Source organism: Uranotaenia lowii, chromosome 2 (genome assembly GCF_029784155.1).
Source record: "Uranotaenia lowii strain MFRU-FL chromosome 2, ASM2978415v1, whole genome shotgun sequence".
Lineage (NCBI taxonomy): Eukaryota > Metazoa > Arthropoda > Insecta > Diptera > Culicidae > Uranotaenia > Uranotaenia lowii.
In genome coordinates this window covers 60,797,113-60,822,075 of record NC_073692.1, presented here as the reverse complement: position 1 = coordinate 60,822,075, position 24,963 = coordinate 60,797,113, and the positions used below count along the sequence as shown (strand labels likewise).

General features: G+C 33.9%; 1 protein-coding gene across 8 annotated transcripts in view; it reads left to right on the top strand.

The window, feature by feature from the left end:
* The window catches only part of LOC129746968 (paxillin-like), a 254,444-nt gene that overhangs the window by 144,207 nt on the left and 85,274 nt on the right, over window positions 1-24,963 (top strand). For 7 of the 8 annotated variants that reach the window (XM_055740946.1, XM_055740943.1, XM_055740942.1 and 4 more), the window contains 5 exons: window positions 4,667-4,800; window positions 16,427-16,649; window positions 16,717-16,846; window positions 16,915-17,030; window positions 22,932-23,026. In XM_055740946.1, coding sequence (XP_055596921.1) covers window positions 4,667-4,800; window positions 16,427-16,649; window positions 16,717-16,846; window positions 16,915-17,030; window positions 22,932-23,026 — 698 coding nt within the window. Of the gene's footprint in view, window positions 1-4,106; window positions 4,309-4,666; window positions 4,801-16,426; window positions 16,650-16,716; window positions 16,847-16,914; window positions 17,031-22,931; window positions 23,027-24,963 lie in introns of those variants that run through there. The other variant, XM_055740944.1, reaches the window with a different exon arrangement.

Here is a 24,963-nt window from a genome sequence, read left to right as displayed (position 1 = left end):
TTCGATTTTTATTAGTTTTACTAGTTTTGGCAAATTTTGTTGTTTTGTTTTAAATTTTCTCAAATCTGTCAATTTAACGAAAAATCAATGAAATTTATATTAAAATTTAAATTGACAAAATTGTCAATAATCACTTAACTGGTGAAAATTACAAAATTGAAAACTTAACTTTATCGTCAAAAAAGCCAAAACGACAAAATTGAAACTATTCACAAAATTTTCAAAATTATCAATATTATCAAAATTTTTAAAAATCTTTTGTTAATTCGACCTATTATTGAACCCTACGTTAATTCAACGTATTTTACTTTAGCGATTGTAATTTTACCAAATTAATTGTAATTTTACGCGATAGATACACTCTTTTCCTTCACTTCAGAGGTCAATCCGGACAAACGTTGAAATATTTGAAATACATGGATGGCCATCTTTTTTTTTAAATTGTTTTCTTAATTTTTTTAAGTTACCATATACTGTAACTTCAAAAAGAGTTCATTGAGATTGTACTTAGTTATTTAAAAAAAATCATAGAATCGGGATCATACAGGATATTCCAGGATCAAATAATTTTAAAATCACCAATTAGTTGCTAATAAAGCTATTTATATGAAAATTATCATAATTTTCAAATTTTTTACCCTATATACAATTTTTTATTTTTATTTTTTCAAATAATTTTGGAATGACTGCGTTAGAAATTCTTAAATCATAATTTGAAGATTTAGTATTAAGATAACTATCATTTGTTTATGCCACAAACGTGGTAAAGTGTCTTTAACTAGAAAAAAAAAATCATTTGTTTATGATTTGTATGATATGCATTCATAAATAATTGACAAACTGTAAGAATAGCTACATTCCACTGTCAAGTGCATTTAAACTGGTTCTAAATTAATTAATTTGTAATAATTATTTTAATTTTGATTGTTTTTATGTGGGCATCGTTGTAAATCAATTTCAGCATTTTAAAATGGGAACTGAATCTGAAATTTCGAATTGCAATAGAAAGATGATTTCATCTTATTTAGTAGCTTGATCATTTCATTTTCGTTAGTTATATGATTATGCCAATATGTATGGGAGAGTGGGGAATCGTGGGCCACTTTTTTTCGTTGTTCCATAACTTCTTTATTATAAAAGATAAAATGAAAATAAAAAAAGGCATGGTTTTCTACATTTTCAAGGTATCATGAGGTAAATTATTAATAAGTTATTTTCCCCAAATTCTGACTGTTTTAAAAAAAGCAATATTTTTTGGATTTTGAAAAATGGTGGGGAATCGTGGGCCACTAAATCCAAATTGACCAAATAACATGCAAAGCTTATGACTTGACCCAAAACTGTGATTTCATAATTCATTTTGTTATTTAAAAGCAATTTCAGATGATGAAATAAATAATAGAGCTGTGTATGATCGAATAGATCCCAAAACCTGGCTCGCGAACGTTTTGGCAAATTTCTTATATAGGATGGACAAAATATTTTTCATAACTCTTCATTTGGCATAAGAAAACTTTACAGATAGGAAAAACGTATTTTAAGTTCTGAATGTGTATAAAAACATAAAAATATTGGTGGTTCAAGATGTGGCCCACGATTCCCCACAAGCTATGATTTGCAAATTGGTTGCGTTTGTGTGACTTATAGATGTTTCATCAAAAATTCCTTTTCCAAATGAAAGATCATGACAAAACTGAGAACACAAGTGTATGAGCATATTTTTGTTATGAACTTTAGGTTCTCGATAGATGCAATTAGCGGGTGTTTTTTTAATTATGTAAGTAAATTTTTCTAACTTTTTTTAGCTTCATAAATAAAAGAAGCATAAGATGCGTATTTAAGTCAACAACATATAGAAATATATGCTCACGCAGAGGGACGACGATGACAGTTGGTTTGAGATTTTTATCTCAACACACATCTGAGATATTGAAAGTGGCCCACGTTTCCCCATGGCCCACGATACCCCACTCTCCCCTATGTTTAATTGGTATGGATTTTCCACCCTTTCCCTCTTCCAAAGTGGGGAAGGCTCAGAAACTATCATCAATAATTGTTAGTATCCAAATAACGTCACATGCCACATTTAGCTTGATTTGTGTGATATTTTTTTGAGTCATGCCAAAGAAAGTACGAAAAAATTGTATCTTTTCTGACTCCGCGTTGAAAATTAAGTCCCTTTATTGGTTGATAAGTTCTTAAGCGATACAATAAAATGATATCGAACTCCTTCCTTTCCTCTCCTCTAATCCCTGAAAGGCGGAAGGGTTAACAATCATAGAAACATATCTCGTACCCAAATACCTTCCTATGTCAAATTGGATTTCATACGCTTGATTAAATAATTCCAAAGTTAGGCCAAATCATTAGGACTCGGACTTCATTCCCCTTTCTGTGTAATCACTGGAAGAAGTATGATGTCTCAAATTTCAATAGAACCATTTCTCGAGCACTAAAGATCATGTAAAATTTGGTTCCATGTCTAAGAAAAGTTCTCGAGTTGTGCAAAAATTGTATATAAGACTCCCTCCTTCCTTCCTATATCTTTGGAAGAAAGGATGGGTTTCAAATAATTATTTCTCATATCACATGCTCTCAAAATTCAATTTTACAAAACATTGTATGGAAGCCCCCCTCCACCTTTCCTATTTCCCCATTGGACGGAGAGAGGGGTCTCAAATAATCATAAAAACATTTCTCGTACCCAAATAACCTCCCATGCCAAATATGGTTCCAATTACTCGATTCGTTTTTCAGTTATGCAAAAAAAAAATTAAGGGAGCCCCTCTCTCCTCTTCATATCTCTCTACTGGAAAGAAGGAGAGATCTCAAATAGTTTGGGAAATATTTCTCGTACCCAAATACCCTCCCACGCAAAATTTGATACTATTTGCTTGATCGGTTTTTGAGTTCTGCAAACCTTTGTCTTTTGTTTGAAAGGCTGTGAATAGGAGGGGTCAAAAACCATAATTGGAATCTTCCTCGACTTCCAATACCCCCCCCCCCCCTGTCTAGTTTCATGCTAATCGGTTCAGTAGTTTCGGAGTCTATAGGGAACAGACAGACAGACAATCAGAAATTTATTCTTAAAATAGAATTTTTTTTTCAAAAAAAAAAAACAAACATCGAACGACGTTTTTGTAACGATAAAATCCACGATATTCTGTGAATTGATAAAAAAAATCTAGACTGGCTCTTTTCCTGTTCGGTCGTCTTTCTTGGTTGCATTCGATGAGTCAGGAATTGGCTAATGTGCAAACCCTTCAGCAGCTTCTTCATGGATGATGACCGACTGGACTGGACATGCAGCTTTACCCCTCTCGAAATACCTACCGAAATCCAACACGGCACGACACCGCAGATAGCGGTTGAGAAAGGGTTTTTTTTTTAATTTTTATTGAAACAACTAGCAGTTGGAATCAACTTGTTTGATCATGAATTTTTGTTAAAATTTCATCGAAAGCAGAAGAAATTTGAAATTAAATGTAGCATCTGAACATAGTACACTTTTGGCATATTTCCAAAAACGTCACAAATAGTAATTGAAAGATAGTTTCTGTTTCCATTAAGTATACAATTTTATGTTATTAACATATCAAGGTATATTGTATGAGTTTTGACTAATTTAAAATACGTGACGAAACCTTTCAAAATAATATAACTCTTCACATTACTCTTCACATAAATGGTATGTCAAAAACGGCATAATTTCAAATTTTACACATTCATGACATAATTTTTTCAAATATTGGCATCAATATCTAAATTGTATCACCTTCATTATTGTATCAAAAATTTCTCAAAATTGAAGTTGATTCCAAAACAATTTGAAATTTTCAAATTAATCAAGACAACTTCCATACTTTTCTCGCAATTTTCCGAAGATAACCCCGTTTCGCATGCTCGTCATTCGTTTTGACCAATTCCAGACCGTCGTCGTCGTCATTGGGTGACTTATGGTTTAGTATTTTTTGCAACGATACACGGCGGCGGGTTGGTTCGTCAGTTAGTTAGTTAGTATTGCTCTCGAGTGCTGAAAGGGCAATCCCGTGTAAAATTCTCTTTCTCCCGAACGGTCTCGAAACTGTCCACTTAAGTTAGACGTCTGATTAAGCTAGAAGAAGGGTGTTCGGAAACGTGCTGAAGTGTGATTTTTGCCTTGAGTTTAGTCAGGCACATCTGTTTTAAGGGATAGTTTTGTGAAAATAATTTTTGAAAAAATTGAAAATAAACCAAATATTTTGGTGATGCCTGAAGAACAAGTGTTAACGTATGAAAGTGTTGCGGAAAATTGTCAAGATTATTTAGGTATTTTGTTTTGTTTTGTTATGATATTTTGACTGTACATGAGCTTTTGAATATGTTACTTTATTACTAACATAATTTTTATTTCTTGGAATCAGCAGTTTGTAGAATCCATTCATACTATTTTTTTTTTGTCGAAAGACACGCTGTGTTAGTCATCTAAACAACCGATAACGAAAGCAAAAAGATAACACCTCAAAGTTGGGGCCCCATTGATTTACAATCTGCTGACCGAACTGACGATGAAGATGGGACGAGCATACCAGCTCATCCACATGCCAGTCAACATGTTTTTGGAATTTTTCAACACCGACTAAACGCGTATTTTTTTCTTTCTTTCCCTATCTTGTTTACATTCCAGATGCTTTGCTTGCTGATTTGCAAAACACAGTTCCGGGCCATCATGGTCAGCAGCATGTTGGAGGCGGGGGTGGATCGTCGGTTCCAGGATACGGTAGCCTGAACGGTGTCCGGAGTAAACAGACACCGAGTCCGGTGAGTAACGATAATCTTAGGCATCGTCTAGGAATTCAAATTATAAAATAAGACACCAGGTTCGACATTTTGGGCAATTTGATGTTCATATTGGCTGGTTTTAGGAAGATAAATCGCTTTGCGATATCTGTGAGTGCAAGAATGCTTTATACGGTGACTTTTCTTCGTCAATGGCGACCATAAAAAACTAGGTTTTCCTTAGGACAAAATTAAATATCTTGTATTGTTCAAAGTGATACACAAAGTTACGCATCTAAAAACATTAATTCAGAATTTTCATATAAGAAAGTTTACGTATGACGAGTGTCGCGTCTGCTCACCCCGGACAACAAATGCGAACGTGAGACAGAAATCGTTTTACGGTGCATATTCTGTTTTTTTTTGTTCAAAATCTTATTCTATTTTGTCTCCAAAACTGCAAATTTCATAGTTCTACGAAGTTATACTTAGTTGAAACTCAAATCTTTGCTATTCAAACAAATTATTGTTCCTCTTGTGAATGCTGAATGGTTTCTTCTCAACTTTATGATCGATTTTTTTACGCGGAAATTTTAGTCAAACATTCTCTTATAACATGAAGTTCACATCTCACCTGAATTCACAAGTAATATTATCGGATCTATTAAATAAACAGAGGTGCTTAGTTAGAAAAAAAAATCTGAAGTTTGCATATTTTTTTTGATTGACAGTTTATGTGCAAATACTTTTGTGTTTGTTTGGATTTGATTTTTTTTTAAGATTTTTAAGAACTTTTGTCTAGAGCAGGGATGAGCAACCCGCGGCTCTCAAGACATATTTGTGCGGCCCGCGAAGCTTTTCTCAAATAGATTTTTAATAATGTTGCGTTCTTTTAAAGGACCATTCAAATATTAGGTAACACGTTTAGAGAGGGGGGGGGGGGGATATAACAGCTTGTTACGGTTCGTGAATTTTGGATGGAAACTCTGATAAGATTGTGTTACGCAGGGTGGAGAGGGGGAGGGGGGGGCGGGCTTTAAAAATGTCGAATATTTCGTTACGTAATATTTGCAGTATTACGTGACAAAACTTAGTTTTTTTTCAGATTACATTTTATCCTAATTATTTATCTACCATTTGGAAATTCAAATCCATGAAAGTGAATCGGGAGGGCAAACATAAAATCCAAAGGCTACAGATGGTCGCAGGCATTTCTAAGTCCGTTGGTTAGATTATTATTTTTTTCGTTTCAGTTGAATAATGAATATGCTCAGCAGATATTTTTTAAAAAAAATTATTATTCCATTAAATTTGGAAAAAGGTTCATTCTGTACTAAAAAAATAGAAAACAAAAAACCACAAACTGGTTAAATACTTTCGTTCTTGAATATTTACTGACATTAGGAAAGCTGAATAATGAAGACTGGGGGTGAACGATTTTATTTTTGACAAGATGTACATGTGTTTGTGTTCCTTTTTTAAAAAAAAAACCTGTGAAAAATTCCTAGAATCAAAAATGTTAACTGTAGCTTTTATAAAGTTGGCTTGAAAATATTTTAAAATTATGAGTTTTCATTTGACAAACTTGCTCAACATGCAACGATGCAATGACATTATAGGGAAACTCAAAATGATAAACAGTTTTTTCACCTTTTGTAGAAAAACAATCAAGTCTTCGAGGAAAAAAAAATAAATTGTGAAATAACTTTCCAAAAATGCGTATTTTACGATTCAACGCCAACGCTGAGAAGGCAGTGATTTCCTAAAAATATAATTTTCTTACCATAAGTTATCGCTGTTATTTAGCTTCATAACACTTCTGAATTGAAATAATGACGAATATTACCTACCATAAGTTCGAACATAAAAGGATTTTTCCTATAAAATTGTTCAACCCTTTTTACGAACCATGAAAAACCTTCAAAAATTTTCGTTTCTAATAAAAAAGGGAAGCAGATGAGATTGCAGAATATTCAAAAAAAAGTTGATCAAAATTCAGTGACGTCTCTACTCAATTTCGGCTGATATTATGCACCTTGATTAAAAAAACAAAACCGTAAAATGGGGTAAATCGGGACAATTTTTGGACTATTTTCGTATGTTTCCGTCATATACAGCTCTATATGCTCTTAGGCCAAGGGTGAGCAACCTTTTGCAGTAACGGGTTAAATTGAATTTGAAATATTTTCGGCGTGCCGCACTCAAAATAATATTTATTACCTACTAGTTAGCAGAACTTTACGTCATTTATTATAGTGACAAATTTTTGACAAGGCATCCGACCGGTCGGACATCGTCCTGTAGATGGGCAACATCGAGCCCGAAACCGGTCGACAAAAAAAGGTAATTTTGAATCCTTTTTTTCCGTTTGTAAGAACGTTAAGTGTCGTGTCCTGTAATACGTCGTGTGTTAATTGTGTATTTAAGTTCTTACGTTCGCACAAATCCGCTTGAAAATGAGTGTATGGAGCCATACCACAGCGAAAGCTTTTAGTGAGAAAAAAATATTTTTAGTAAATCACTGTCTACCCAGCGTGCGACGTTTAATCGTTATTAGCTTTGAATACTGAAAAACCTTCTTCTGTACCCATTTTCGAAAAGCTTTTTGTTGAATTTTGAGCGATGTTATTACAATCACAGAAAAATTCATAATTTTACAGATTTAAAACAAACTTCGTCAAAGTAACTTTTTACATTCTTGACACTAGATTTTTTTTACAGGTTTTATGGATTCTCATGAATTTAATTTAGATGCCACGGGGATAGACTTTTTACAGCTGATTTATGAAAATCTTATGATTATGGTAATGTCAATTGCCTTTTTTAAGAAAAATGAAACAATTTATTGATGTTCGGCATCATTTTTCTTTGAAATTTCTGAAAATAGCGTCATAGATAATCATCACAAAATTTTTGGGGTTGGGCTAAAAATATAGTTTTTGTCGAGAATTAAGAATTTTTGTCGGAAAATCTGATGCTTAGTCATGTTGATAAGGAATCTGAAATCGTTCTCCCAATCTTTATTATTCAAAAATTTAAAAAAAAAATCACTTGTACATATATGATTTAATTTTTATATTTCCGGTATTTGAGTGCTAACAGAACAAGCCATTTCCCGAATAAATGAAATAATTCAATTTGAAAAAAAAATTGTGCTGGGCATATTCATCATAAAACTTTATCTTTGCTTGAGACCAAAAAATTATCCCTTACAGGCTTAGAAATACCAGTGATCATCGGTAGCCAAGGGATTTTTTGATAACTCTCCCGATCCGTTTTCATGGATTTTAATTTGAAAGTGCCTGTTAAATAATTAGGAAAAATGTAATCTGGACAAAAAAAAGACTCCAATATTACGTTTTTTCAAAAAAAAAAAAAAAAAAAAAAGGAATGCATATATGCCTTTAATAGAACACAAAAAATGCTTGAAATTCTAGAAAAATTAATAATCTGAATGGTTTTTGGTTAACTGCATCTGCAAACAAGTGCAGTGCATATTTACTTAAGTTACTCACATATCATTTTTGTAATTGGTATGGACGAGTATATAATGATGATTTACAATCTATCGTAAAAAAGTAATATAAATTCAATTTGAGAAAAGTCTCGCGGGCCGAACAAACATGTCTCGAGGGCCGCATGCGGTCCGCGGGCCGTTGGTTGCTCATCCCTGGCTAAGGCAATTTAAGATAGTATATTTTATGGACCTGAATCTTACTCAATCTAAGGGAAAAAAGTATTAAAGGTTCTTGCTATCTTATTTTAAACACTTATTTTTGTTTATCCACCCCCTTTCCCCCAATTGGTTTAGTAGGGACATTTCCTTATTAATAGAGAAAGTTGAAATCTCAAGAACTGTACAACATTAAAAATGCGTTTATTGCAGCTTCTATTATTTTCAAAGCAAATTAGTGAATATTTTTTTCGCTTTGCAGATATTATTTGATTTTTCCCAACCCCAGTAATCATTTTTTCCATCACCCACACTTTTACTCGAAGAAATGTTACTTGTGATGTCTAGCTCCAGGGATCAAATTTTTCTGAGTGCGGCTCGCCGGGAAGATTTCAAATTAGAACAGGCTCGTTGCTTCAAAAGGTTGCTCACCCCTGGTCTAGGGCTTCAATATTTTTCGAACACGGTTCATTAACAGAAAAATGGACTGAATGGTGAATACCCAACAAACCCAACAGAAAATTTGAAGCAACTGATGAAGGAATTTATAACTAAATAATGTAGAGATTGTCTGGGAAGGATTTTTCGAGCTGGGCTGGAAATGATCAACTTACAGTCGAAGATGTAGTGCTGAGTTAGCCCTGCTGACTCGAATGATCGATACTTTTTGTATGATTGTCTCAAATTTTATCAATCGTCAATGGGTCTAAAAAGCTTTGTTTGGGTTAAAATTCATCCATGTTATTTTTGCAGATGTTTTAAGCAACGTAAATTTCAACTTTTCGGTTCGTATGGGAAAATTTAATATTTTGTTCGGAAAAATCATCATAACTTTTGTTTCTTGGCTCTATGAAACAGAGCCAGATGTTTGTGTCAATTTATAAATTCTTAAAGGAAATTTTCTGCCGACCGTAATATCGTATGTCGTATGTCAATTGAACTTACGATCTGAAGAATTTTAATCAGAAACGAAACAAAAAGCTAATTAAGTGAAATGGATCTTAGTATGGCTATCAAATGTTTTAGATGTTTTCAGCTCAAAACTTAATAATCTACTTGAAAATTTTGAAACAATATTTAAGAGACAGAATAAGAGTCACTGTTTGGTGGGCTTCAAGAATGTGACGTGTTTGGCGACTCTGAAATTTTTTGTTACTTTCGTGTCTTTCTGTCCATCAAAGCGGTTTTGATATGGGGGCCTAAGACATGTTTATAAAAAAAGTTTCTAACAAACATACTCCATCCAAGATTGTTCAATATGAAAAATGTTCATTCGATATAAAAAAATTTGAATTAAAATTTAAAAAAAATGTTTTTCGCTTAAGTTTATGTTTCACCGTCGCTTTAATCGGAGTAAAAAGTTCAAGTTGATAAATTTTCAATATTGTCTGCAAAAAAAGTTTTCTTTCCTACAACAAACTGTTAGTTATGGCCAAAAGTGCTTCGTGTGACATTTTTGCGTACAATCTTAACGCATTCGGGTGCAAGTTTCTACGTCAAACAGCCATATGGCTATGCTTTTTTTTCCTTTTAAAGCCCAAATTATTTTTGTTTTGAGTGAAATACTCGAAATACTTTCTTGAGTTATCGAACAAAATCAGAGTCTCTACAATTCTTTTGGAGTATGCTTATTTTGTTCGATTAAATATCAATAAAAAAGACTCCTTCCTTCTCTTCCACCTATTTTTTTTCGCATCGTCAACATTGGACATCATTTAATCAAAATCAATTTATCTTAGAAACGTGTTTCTTAAATAAGCATTTTTTTTTTGTAAAAATTTGTCTTGTGTGACATTCTTGAGTAGAAACATCACTATCACAAATCAGACTCTACTCCAATAATGATCTTCCTAGGAGATGGAATTATCGGCATAAGATTCTATGCCGGACCGGCACAAACAAGCTTTCTCTTCGCTGACATTGTCCTCCCTGCGCCACCGCATTGGATCTGTCTGAAACCGAACAAAACATATCCAGACAAAGCTGGATGAAAACAATCAGCCAACAAGGCTATTGAAGCGCTGTTTGAGTATGTAAACTGGCATTAAAAAAAAGCATTCTTTGTTTCCAACCCGGCCCCGGTAAACAACCACCGGCTAAGATGTCCAGCAGTAAGGAGCTATGTGAGTGTACGTAAATCGGCAATAGAAAACAGTTTCTCGTTTCCCATCCCCATTTAATTCTGATTCCTATCAAAGACAAAGGAAAATGAAAAAAACCACCGGCCTGCAGACGGCCAACGCAGTGTGTTTTTTTTTGTAGCGTGACAGAAGGACTACGACAATAAACCTTCGCTTGCTAACTTACTCAGTTGGTACACTGGTGAAGTTATCAGACTGGCATGTCGAAATAAGAATGTTGCGTTGGGTTTCGAGTCACACTTTTTTTTTTTGAATTGTGGCATAATTTATCCAATAGGATGAAAACCCCAAAAACGTTTTTCTTGTTTCGCTTGAATGCAGTGGTCATGCATTATTTTGCTTGGGAACTCGAGTTTTTATACCACTAGTGCTTTTCCTAACATATCATCTTTGGTACAGTATACTTTTCAGCGCATTTTTGGCATGGAGTTAGCGCTGAGTGGCATTGAATTGAAATTTTGCAACCTTTTCTTTTTGTGTGCAAATTAAACTGAAAAACGTTTTGCTTGTCCGCATGACTTAAAATGTTATTATTACCCCCATTATTTTTTTTAACAAATATCTTGAATTTAGCAAATTTATAGAGTTTCCACTTTTTTTTCTTGAATTGTTGCTAGCATGGAGATTGGAGACTTTAGTTTAACAGATTTTTTAGAAAAAAAAAATTAAAAAAAAAAATATCTAACCAAAATCATGTCAATGAAATATAAAAAAAAAAAATGGACCACAAATTATACCTTTAATTTTCCATTTTGAGAGGCAGTTTTTTAACAAAAATGCTAAGAAATGGGATCGAAAGAAACGATGAAAAATGTTTCCATTTGTTTCTAGGCTGTGAAATTTGGCGCCAATAGTGTGCGAATCCTGTTCTCATTGTGTGTGAATATCTTCATGCCGTGATTGGAGTAGATCCTGATCTGTGGGTGTACGAATTTTATTTTTCAACTATTCTTTTTCTGTCACACCTTATACCAAAACAATGTTCGCCGTGTTGTTGATTTTTTAAAGTGATAAGAATTTTCATATTCATTTTCACCCAATGTGTTGGCACATTGCGGACCAACTACGAGATATCTCGTTTTTCGCGAAATAGCCGCAAATGTGCTACACTCAGAAGCATAACTCAAATGGTTTAAATTTCTCGCGTGAGCTTTCATTACGTCGTATGAAACATCTTAAAAATTCACAGAAAATTGCTGCAAAAGTTATCAAACCACATTTAAAATTAGTTTTTCCCATATAGAATAGGTTTTCCAGGCTACAAACATTCTAAATGGAAAGAAATTGCGACTATAGTTTATGTCAGTTTTTGTATTTTTTCGTGATAAAACTGTTTGTTTACATTTTGTTTCATACGACGTATTGAAAGCTCACGCGATATTTATTCATGAAACTAAACTCTAAAAAATAAACTCCACACTTTCGGTAACTCAAAAATACAAAATTACTAGAACTTGATCCAGTGGTTTTTGAAGACATAGAGTGCCGAATATTGGCGTTTTCCATCTAAGATTTCGTCGCTGTCCTTACTGTGTTAAAGTTTAAGTTTCAGAGTGTAAAGGAGAAAAATAGGAATATATTATATAATCAAAATATTTAAAAGTCCTACTTTTAATGAAAAAGTAAACGATTTTTCTGAATTCATAGACTTATGTATCAACCTATTTTTAACGCACAAGCCATTCTTAACCCTCCAAAGCCGTTCGGGTCAATATGACCCGAAGCGCACATTTCAAACATCTTTATCTTCATTCCAATATACAGATGAACTGGTAATTTTGACAGACCAAGTATGTTCTATGAAAATAATGATCAAATCAACGCCAAAAAATTAAAATTTGAGTTTTGAAAATCGGTTCATTGGGAAATGAAATACAGCTAAGCAAAGCCAAAATTGGATGTCGTTTTTTTAAAGTAAGATTTTTTTCTACCGGAAGATTAGTCATAGCGGTCAACACTTTCATTGGACCCCAACATATCTATACATTGTCGGATAGATGGATTCTTGACAATTTCAAACATTAATAAAACAGTTAAATACAGAAAAGCTGTCAGAAGTTATGAGTATTTTAAAAATAAAATTGATTTTTCGGACTTTTTACTTTCTGGACCAGTTTCTGATAATCTGGTAATACTTATCAACTTTATTTTGAAATGTTGAGTAATTAGAATAAATTACCTAGACAATGAATATAATATCATCAAAATCGGTTTACATTTGCAGCCAGGAGAACGAAATCAAACTACAGTTCAAATTTCCCCGAAACGGATTTTTAGCGAACGGCTTTGGAAGGTTAAATGGCATCTTTCTAGATCACTGAACTCAAACCAAAATATATAATTATTTTTTTTCTGTAAATTTTGAAGACCGATATGATCATTCAAACTGAGTATTTTTTATACATCAGTATTTTATCATGGCGCAAGATATACAGGATGTCCCATTATGTATTAGCACGACTTAAAATGAACAGTATAAGCACATTTTAGGAGCAAATTTATTTTTTCTCTTTCATTTTTATGGCCGATGATCAAATTTTTCATCGAAGACTGCTAATTAGTTTCAGCACAGACCGGTTTGCGATGATTTTGACCATAATTTTGGGCTTAAAAATTTTCAATCGGTCTCGCTAGAGGACAATTTGGCGGATTCATCTCATTCGGTGCGATCTGGACTTTGTTGCAGTGGTACCAAACCATCGTGTCTTTTGAGCAGTGAAACTGATGGATAATCAGGCCAAAACAGTACTGGGTGATCATGCCAAGGCTGCCGAAAAAATTCTGTGTTTTAACGAAAAAAAAACTCTTGACTTTCTGTGATTTTCCCTAAAAATTCTGTGATGCTTTCCTGTAATACTATTTTCAATAATTTCAATTAAAAGTCATATCAAATTTCGTCTATTTAACATTTTACCTGAGAAAAATCAATTAACATTGCTTATCTTTTCATAATTTCCATTTCATAGCTAAAAATCAAAAATTTATTTTTACGTAAAAATCAATTTTGGAAAATCGTATGCTATTTTGAAATCAAATGCCCGAATTTTACCAGGTTTTCAGATAAAAATAGCCCGGTTTTTCCGGCCCGGATACGTGCTGGAAAAATTCTGGCAATCTTATGTTATACTGGTCAATCGGAAGCATTTTGCAATCAAACTTGCAAAAGGTGTTGGTGGCGATGAGAACGCACACCGATTCTTCAAACAGGACTCGATCGTATAATTTACGAGCTCTTGATTTGACAGAAGCAGCTTGTTTTTGACTCGCTTTTGCTTCTTATATGGGGGATCTCACTATTTGGCCACATCCCGAACTGAGGCATGGCGTAAGCACGCATGATTTTTCGGTCCAAAGTTTTGTCCACTGGGCGCAGTTTTCGCCAGGATTTTTTTTGTCCACGAAGCAGTTTCCCTTAAGATACATGCTTCCGAATGATTATTTCTTCCATTTTCGCCAACTGAATCTGCAAAAGGTTGGGGAAATAACCCATTTGTGCACGATATTTTTGCGATTTTCCTGGAAAATGCTTCTCAATTTCACAAATATTATGAAAACTGGAGCTCACGAAAAACAGAGTTTTCAGTTTAACTGTAAACAACAACACACAGCAAAATTGTAGTTGAGTTGAGAGTTGTATCAAAATCGTGCTTACACATAATGGAACACTCCCAGAAAACAGTTTTGTGGTATATATCGCTACAAACTTTGTTTTACGTTTCATATACGTACATTATAGAATCATCGCGTAAAACTCGAAAAAACAACATTTACCTACCAAAGTGGAGGCAATACATACATATTTTTATCTTCTGGCGCAAGCGATAAGAATTATACCAATTGGACGATATTCAACACCTTATTCGTATATCCTGAAAGTATGCGAGAGAGCGCAAGTTTTGCTCTCATGGCATGCCAACCGTTGCCAGTGAAAATATTTACTGCTACTCTCATTGGACAATTTTTCCAGTTGAACCATCTGATTTTTAGTAATCTGGTTGCACTGCTTATCGAAGAGAGAACTGTTTTTTCACTTAAATCCCGCGCGGGAGAAAAAATTCGCAAACATGGCGGACTATTTATCATATCCGATTTATACCGACTTTAAGTAACGATTTTTAAGATCGTTTACTTATTCGGTAGGAATTGCGATTCGCATTAACATTGTTTACGATGTGAGCTATCATTTCTAATGCGATTTTATGTTTGCTGGGCCTATAATCTTATAAAAAACAGCATGAAAATAATGTATGTAATGTGTGTAAAATGTGTGTATGTGTGAATATGTGCATGGATAGTGTAATGTATGAGTATGTGGATAGTTTTCGTGGCTATGCACACCAAGGTTGCCGAAAAAAATCCTGTGTTTTTGACAAAAAATATCTGTAATTCTGTGATTTCACCAAAAAGTTGTGTAACGAGATTCTGTTATGTTTTTTTCTAAGATTTTCACAAAACAAACATATCAAACATTTACAAATTGAATTGATTTTACTTGGTAAAAATCATTAAACAGTACCTACTAATTTTCAAGATATTTGAGTCAAAAATCTATAGTTAATGTGGATTTAAAAACTTGTGAACTTAAAAAGTTGTACCTATACAATTTTAGAAATCTGCGAAATCTTCGAAAATATTACAAAATTCTGTGTCTTATGACACAGATTCTGTGACGATAATTTGCACAAAAATTTTCTGATATTAGAGCTTTTTCTTTGTTATCGGCAACCTTGCTGTATACCTTAAAAGCTTATATTTAAAAGAAAGCTCATTATGCCCCAGAGTGTTCTCAACTTACCCCACACAGTGGCTGCATTTTTTAACGTTACTGTCAACTTTGAATGTTTTCAACAGGATAAAAAATCAACTTCTCTAGTGTTTGAAACGATCCAGTGATGCAACTTACATATTATAAGTGTTTTGTAAAATTGAATAAGCGTTTTCTTTAAAGTGGCCATCGTGCCCTTACCTCCCCTAAGTAGCTCAAGGTTACCCATTTCATTCTACTTCCTTCGAAAAGAAATCGATTCAGGTGTTAGATACGTCTGCAACTCCGGCAAACCTGGCGTCTACTTTATGAGTCATGAGAATTTTCACGATTGGTGTGGAGTGCAAATTAATCATGGGCGGCAATTAGGAAATGGGCCAGACGACGTAGATATTTGACTTGATGTTTCGCCAGCTGGTTTAAGTTGGGAAATTGATGTTTTTGGTTCTTTTTTTCGAAAAGATTGGTGGAACCAGCATTTTTTTAATTCAAATAATGCTTTATTCACATGGATGGACAAATATATAATTCGTTTAAATGGTCATGATTTTGTTTCTAAAATAGAAAAAAAACCAATTCAAGTTCCTAAAATTCAAAACAATCACTTCGGGGAAAACAATCATTAATATATCATCACTAACGATTGAGGAGGATAGATTTGGCAACAGTACAAAGTTATTTCAAATGTTCGTCCAGGCGTCGAGATAAGTAAAGCATCAACTTTCACACTGCTTTGCTCAAATATCTTTGACACATCGTTAAAAGTTAAGTTGTGTGATTGAAGTGGCACCATAGTAGCGTCGAGCGTGTTTTTTTTTTTGTTTTCTCGTCAATTCTTTCTTAGCAACAACATTCGCATCGTAATCGTTGTTTTTAAACGCCATAAAGGCGCGCTTCCGATTCGGGGAATCCGGCAGTTGAAAGTCTAGGTTGCAAACAAAAAAAAAATCAACGATAAGATGAATAACGTATAACGTTTATGATTGAATTTTTTTGCAGTAATTTTTTTCGGACTCAATGTATTCTCCTTATTCTCCAGTTATCTTTCATTTATCTTACAGTTATCTTTTTATTTTCTCTTCTCCCTAGCAATCCTATCAAACCAAAACAATCACAGAAACACGAACGACGACGCCCGCCAACGGCTACAATGGATCGTTGCCGCGTTCGACGACGCCCCACCAAAACTCACTGCCACGTGCTGCCGGAACGCCACAAAAGCTGCCGGGTTCCACTTCCGGAAACCTCTCGGAGCTCGATTCGTTGCTACAGGACTTGAGCAGTGCCCGTTACGGGAACATCGTTGAGAAACGTGAGTTTTGATGCTTATGTTTTTTCAAACTTCAATTACAACTTACTGTTATTTGCTTCTTTTTCAGAAAATCAACAAAACAATGGCACAACTAGTCCTTCTCCGTACACCATCAATGATTCCATCAAACGGCCATCGGTCGATAGTTTGTTGGATGAGCTGAGCAATGCCAATCCCATCTATGCTGTTCCCTATGGGTAAGGGTCCAGTAAAAGCTAGAAAATATTCAAGCTCAAGTTACAATTTTTTTTCCTCTTTATTTTAGTAATCAATCGGCCAATGCCGCCGCCCAGCAACCCGGTCGGCAAGTTACCATCACAGTTCGGGAAACTACTACCGAGAAAATGACCGGAACGCCAAGTTTGAACTACCAGCAGCAACGTAAGTCAAATTCAGTTTTAAAGTTAAGCAGTAGGGAAGATAAGGGCATATTGGGCGCCTTAAGGAGGACGGCTATTTTACCAAAGAAAACAGCTATAATATGTGAGTTACATCATTGTTTCGTGTTCAGACACTAAAAAAGCCTATTTTCTAACTTGCTGAAACATGAAAAAAAAAAATTAAAACGTTTGAAAAATCATTTTGAATTTTTTGCCGATAGCTAAAAATCAGTCACTGTAGGGGCGTAATGTGTAAAAATAATAAAATAATGTATGTCTGTTTGTAGAACGAAAACAATTCAAACATACTCATACATTATGTTTCTGATGCTTTGTTTGGCAGATGAGTATCAGTAGCCGTATAATGAAAAGATCAAAATAATCGATAAAGAATGGTAAATGAAAAAAAATCGCTTCGACCAGGAATCGAGCTCCGACATCTTCGGAACCTCTCCGACATCTTACCAATAGGCTAAATCGTCAAATGTAAACTGTAAAATTGATTATAGTGAATCATCAAAAATTTAATCATGGTGAAAATTGAGGAACAATGTGTACATCATGTTGCAGTGCGTACATTATAGATCAAGACGATTTAACGATCATAAGAGCTTATTTTCAGGGGCTCAAAAATTATAACATTTTTGTCACTTTGGAAGTTAGTTGTTTATAGAACGTCATCATAGGTAATTCTTGCATTGAGATATCTTTGCTAGATTCACATCCAGTTATGTTCGTCAATGTGAAGCGTAGTTATGATGCTAATTTGAAGACTAGAGTTTAAGACGAAGAATTATATCCCAAGTATTCTCAAGTAGTAGGCCAGCGGCTTTGGTTCAACGGTTTCTTCCAGAGGTGCTGGCCTTTTGACTTCCCAGTGCACAGTGGTCCGAAAGCTATGTGGTTTATCTATAGGTGGGGACAACAAAAAACATTAGTATTAGTTCGTTGTATCCATACAGTTATTTATAAACGATTGTGACGTAACGTGACGCCATCACAGAATCAATTATTAGGCGTCCAAATGTAGCCATAGAAACATATAAGAAGGAATGTTTGGGAACGCAAATAAAGTTGTTTATTATTTAGAACTCATAGCGTTGCCTTACTAGGCGTCAGGAACAAAAAGCGTAAATGAAAGGGTGCTTTGATTGTGATTTTTCAAATAACAAGAAACGTTGCATGTCGTCGATGAACGGCGACTTCAACGTCGAGACGCTCATGAACGTTTCAATCAAAACATTGAAAAAAGTGATTCTCACACTCGTGCAAGGGCACTCTTGTCCGCACCTATAGATAAACCACATAGGTCCGAAAGGGCAAAAAGTGGAATTTTTTTTCCTAGCGCCTTTGTCTTTCATTTTAGTTCGAAAATGTCTTCAGAACATTTGTTTCTTCAAACACTTGAAAGCTCTATTCAGAGCAGAGTTATAGAGGTTCTATTTTGAAAGCTATTCAGAAGTTCCCTTCCAAGCAAGATTGTCCCATGTAGAAAAACGAGCAAGCGAGAAAAACGCGATTAAAATTTGTTCTGTTTATCGGATTTTCGTTAAATTTATGGCTCTTCCGCACAGCGGTTCAAAATCAAAAAAAGTTGGCAAAAATTAATAAAAAGTTAAAGATTGTTAAAGATTGTATGCAGAAAGTTGAAAAAAAAAATAGGAATTGATTTTTTTTCCTAAGCTTGCTATTATTTTATAATTATCAAAACGGGATTTGAGCATTATACTGGAAAATTGAACTTTTTTTTTTAAATATATATGAATATTTTTGTTGAAACTAAGTATGGGCTCCGAAATTTCTTTAGGTTAGTTGTGTGAATATTAAAACTGATGTTCTATGGTGAATTTGCGTATATATCGAAGCAATGTTTGATTGACTCTTCATAATTTTAATTTTTTTTTTCAGGCAATGATATAGGTACCCCAACAGAAAAATAACTGGAAAATAACATGTTTTTGCTTGTCTTTGTTAAACATAGGTACATGTCTGTTTTCAATTGGAATTTGTTTAGGAAATATAAAACATTTAATTTTATCAACCCTCTTTATAGAAACCTCACCTCTTGACGTGGTTTATTTAAATCAGCATAAAATCAAAGCGAACCATTATTTTAATTAACATTTTGCGCGAAACATTTCAAAATATATATTCTTACATTCCATACTAATAGCAACTGTTTGACAAGCAAATGTCAAAAACTACAGCCAAGAGAAGTTTTAAACCTTGAGAAAACTGGAAATGGAGCTATTTTTGAAAAATTATCATTTTGTAAGAGTTAGAAATCTCTTTTAGATATTTGAGATCGAAAACATATTTTCGGTCTCAAATATCTAAAATCTAAAAGTCCAAAATTTACCACCATTCTGGAACTTTTTTGTATTTAGCAAAAACGATAAGGCTATGTAATGGCTTTTCGGTTTTATGGGTAAATGATTAAAACACTTTTATTTGTGTTTCATCCAACGTTTCAAATACTATGTATACTTTTTCAAGGAACTGAAATCGAATAGGAAAGCATAAAACATATTTCTAATGATTAACAATTGAATATTGATCACTTACTCGGACAAAACAGATCTGCTCCTACAGTGAGCGAAATAAGAATAGCACCACTATATGTTTTGTTTGTTAGAATATGAATGATTGAAAATTACGAAAATTTTCTTCCACAGTTTGTTCTGAATTGCTTAACGGACAAATCAAGCATAAGTTAACTTTTTTTTGGACGTAGCAATTGGCGTTGAGGACCAAAAATGTGAAAAAGGGGTGCGAAATAAGAATAGCACCACTTGAGTTTTTCAACAAAAACAAGATTATTTTTAAAAATTTACTGTGTAAAAGTGAATAATGATGCTTCTATTATTTGAATAGATAACTGCATTTTAAGGAAATTTCCAGAATTCCAAAGGTTTTAAAATGGGGGTTTTAAGAGATGCTCCTCTAGCGTTAAGGATTTTGATATTTGAACTGTAATTCTTTACCAAACTACTTACTTTCTTCATTAAAATGCCGGGAAATGATGAAACAAACCTTCGGGATTAATTTTGAAACAGAGAAAAACAGGTTGGAAACCAAAACCTTGATTTTGTTCAGTAAACCACACTTTTTCCAGTTTCAAGTCGTAGATGGCAGCTTTATCTTGCAGTTAAAATCAAATTTAGTCTCAATATTGATTTTCCAGGTTTATTTAGGCCCATATTCATGATTTTGAGGTATTTTCCCATCACAGTTTTGTGGAAGTTCACGCTGCAGAAAGCTTTTCCGGATTAGCAAAAGAATCACCAACACAAAAATGTACAACCGCCAAAATTCCTGCTCATCTCAACTTCCGATTGAATTGCAAATCATACCAATAATACTGCTAGCCGTCTGGTCCATCAAGCTCCATCGCAAAGTATAACTTTATTCTGATAATCGGTCCAAAAAATTCACTTTTAGTGACCTTGATGCAATTCTAATTTTTTTTTTTTTGGATTTAGTGATCTTAGAATTTCCAAAGCGTTCACACGGTACCTGGAAATGTAATGATAATACTAAATTAAATACTACATGGATCTTAATGGAAAACATATTTCCTTTAAAGAGATCCACTATTTGATTTTAATACTACTAAGCCAACATTTAATAAACTAAGTATTTTTAATTGAAATAATTAATAACAAAAAAACAATGAACACACCAAAAGAATCTAAATTGCTACAAAAATTCACAAAAATTTAATTTAAAAAAAAAAAACTGGTAACTGATCGACGGTTTTTAACGATTCAATTTTTCTTTTAATAGCTGTATTACCTACTTTGATTTGAACGTGGAACGGTTGTAGATGGATTTATTAGGCAAGACGTTGTACTTAGTTGGACCAATAAATGATATTCTTTTTTACCTAAGGATGTCATGGATCGGCTTCGTTGTAAAAAATCTGACTGGCGAGTGTTATGAGTTCGCAATCCCGTTGTAAAATGGATTTTTTGATTACTGAAATTTGTGTGTAAATTGTCGTAGACATTATATTATAGTTTGTAGATCACAAAGGTCTTTTAATGGAAGGATGTTATGTGCTCTTAACGAGTAGAGCTGTTGGGTAGGAAAGAGACGCGACGTATATGTATTTATTTCTTGACCAAAATCATCCAGCACTCCCTAATTTATCCCGGATATTCGAGAATGGGCATGAATTTGGCTAAATGGCAAGACAGTGCTGCCATCTATGACTTAAAACTAGAGAAATAGTGTTTGACTATTAAAAACATTAGTATTTTTGAATGCAAACCTGCTTTTTGGATTCAAACTTAGCCTCAAATCTATGTTTCATCATTTTCCATCATACTTATGAATGTTAATGAAGAAATCAAGCAGTTTGATAAAGTTTTGTGGTTCTAAAATAAAATCCCTAACGCTAGAGGAGTATCCTTTGAAAACGTTTAGAATTCTAGAAAATTTCTTAAATTGCAGTTATCTATTTAAATAATTCGTAGAAGCATTATTATTCACTTTTACTCGGTAAATTTTTAAAAATAATCTAGTTTTTGTTGAAAAACTCAAGTGGTGCTATTCTTATTTCGTACCCTTTTTTTTTTTTTCATATTTTTGGTCCTCAACGCCAATTGCTACGTCCAAAAAAAAGTAAACTTTTGCTTGATTCGTCCGTTAAGCAATTCAGAACAAACTGTAGAAGAAAATTTGGGTGATTTTCAATCACTCATATTTTAAGAAGCATAACACATAGTGTTACTATTCTTATTTCGCTCACTGTATAGCGTTCATCGATTGTCGTTATTCTGGCTACGCATTTGAATTCAAATCTTTATTCCAGTTTTAAAAATGAGGAGGAAACAATGCGTCATAAAACAATTTTTTAATACGAAATTGTTTTTGTAAACATTGAACAAACTTTGATGTGCTTCGAAGATCAATTGAAGTTTCAGGTGATTTGAACCTCTTTTCCTCTTAATTTTGTTCAAATAATGGATAAATTTTGCTCAGATGTGTCCGGATATAGCCAGGTTTTTGGATTGGAAAATTTGTTATCGAATGCCCGGTATTTGCCAGGTTTAAAAAAAAAACAAAAGAATCCAGGAATTGCCCGGCCCGGACATGTGTTGGCAAAATTCTGGAATGCTTTCCTAAGGGTCAGGAAAAACGACCACAACTCGACGAATATGTTCAATATTTGCAATCGCAAAAGTACTTAAATTAAGTTCTTTAGCCCACGGGTTTCATGGGTTAACACTAAATATTTGTGACAATATTAAACGGAGGGTAAGTAAGTTAGACGTGGTTAGACTTCCAGTAGAAGGCCAACGCTTCTAGAGCGATTATTGGAAAATTTGTCACCCTTATATAAATTTTAGTACATTTTTATTGTTTCAACTATAGTCGTTGTGCCATTTTTATTTTTTGGCATTTGCGCATTTATATCAACGTTGCAGTTGGCGAACAGTTATTGAAAAACCCATCCGGTACCGACTTACCGACTTACCAACTGAGCAATTTCACAAGCACAATTGCGTACTACAATTTAAATTTCTTACCATATCGGCAATTTAAGTAACTTTTTTTCTATGATAAACATTCCCACGGAGTAGAAAATTTTAAAAATTCGAGCGTATACCGACTATTAAAAGTTCTCGAGCATTTTCGTGTATTTTTTAACGGTTTTTTCCGCTGTCATAATTCTCTAAAAGTTTGTTGAGATTCACTGGCCGATCAAGCTTTTACAAAGATTCGCCCAAAGTGTATGCAAATTTCCGCTCGACTCTAGCTAGAAGCTTTCCTTATAATGTAGCACTGCTCGAAAACGATTCACCCACAGAATATTATTTCCCCTTAGAAACGAACTAGACATCTCTATACTTATTTATATTTATTTTTAACACTTTCTTCCTTCCTTTCCTTCCAGTGTACGAGCAGCAGCTCGCCAATGAGCAAACGAACTACACCTCGTCTGCCACCAAGGAGCTCGATGATCTAATGGCTTCACTCTCGGACTTCAAGGTAAGAAAAGAACAGAACGGACTGAGCTGAGCATTTTTGCACGTTACAGATCAGCTACAGTAATGAACCGGAGTTTGGCTACTGGCATGTTAGAGATTTTTTTCTAGTAATTTTTTTGAAGTTTTTTTTTTTTTTTTTTGTTGGGAAAAATCGATAAAAGTTGAGCAAATAATTAAAACGCTCTTACGAACTTCCGTTTAAGCTTAGCTCTTATTTTTCAGGCATTCCAGCCAGATCGATCATAAAATCAAATCCCAAAATTTATACCTCGGAATTACGATGTCCGTTTTTTTTTGTGGTTTTTCACTGGTTGGTCGAATTATTAATTTTAGACAAACAAACTTCCCGGGCCGCACTCACTCACTTTCTCCACCCAATTTGAGAAGCGTGTTTCCATATTTTTTTCCTAGCAAGAATCACTGAGGTGAACCCCATTCACGTGGAAGGATGGATTTGAAAATTGGCACGACTTTGGTTCTGGTTCGGTTTTTCAAGTGCACACGAACCGCCATTTGGATTATGATAAATTGACGATTCTGTGGTCCGTCGATTGTCAGTGCCGGTTTTCTGATGCTAATTGTTTGCGGGGAAACAAAATTTACGACTGGTTCAAATTAGTTTTCCCTACCCAAACAAATGCTTCTTTCTGACAGGTTGCGGTTGGTTCATCAATTTTGGGATACTTATCTCATTTCTGATATTTCATCCGTACTTTTTGAGTATATTTCAAAATGATTTATATTACCTTTTTAAAACAGCATACTTTCTCTTCCCATTTTGTTTTTACCTTTAAGCTTTATTATAAATTCATTTAAATACTCACAACTGGAACTTTTTAGATGCAAGTTTACCCCATAGGCAAACAGTTCGATTAAATTTCGGGCACGTTTCGATCGCCAATGTAACTCATTTGTCTTCCATGTTTGGGAAAGGTATTGAAATGGGGACCTCCATGAAGTGTGATGAACAATTGCTAACAACTGACTTAAAATGCGTATGTATGTAATGTACTGGTGTTTCGATTGGAATTCCATTGCGCGACACCCTTTTAATCTTAATGATCGGTTTTCAATGCAATTGCAAACGAATTTATGATCGATTTTATTGACTGCCGATTGGATGATTTTTTTAAGCATACATATTTGTAAATTTGACGTTCAAATCTTATCTCTGATAATAGATTATAGATGGAAATAGATGAAATAAATAAAAATCAATTTTATAATTTCAATTTAAATTATCAATCTTAAATTGAAATCCACAATCTGTTTCCCGAAGTATGAAATCTGGAACCTGTGTTCTAAAACTCGAGACCTCAATTTCGAATATTATATCAGGCTATCAGGAGTACAGAGTGATAATACAGTTCCCGTTCTTTTTAAACTACTTACAACTTTCTTCATACAATCAAAACAAATCAACTTAACAACTAATAACATTCTTTTGATTCTTAGCTATAAGGTTGAATCGAAAAAAAAAATACAAGAATAGCTCAAAATATCCCCCTTAGACCCTTTCATACATTTTCTCAGTGAGTGGAACATTTATTCGACGACGCTCGCTACTTAAACTCTTAACAGGATTTTTTTTCACCAACACTAAGATTTTGATAACTGAGCCATTTTACAACCACCAACTGTTCAAGGAGAGTCTGTAACAAAAATTTCAACGCAAAAAAAATCCCTCAATTTTTTTCGGTTTTTTTTTCATGGAAAAGGTCGAAGGCTGGAAGGACCCCTGTGGTGTTGTTTGAGAGTAACTTCGAGACCAATACTTTTAACCACTTAGATCCCTGCTCAAGTAACAATTTTGGATTTATTATGGTCAGCACAACTCGTTAGAGCTTTAGCATTATCTTCTATGAAAAAGATAAAGCGAATTCTATACATCACCAGAACTCTTATAAAGCTAAAATCTGGCTATTTTGCCGCTGTTCT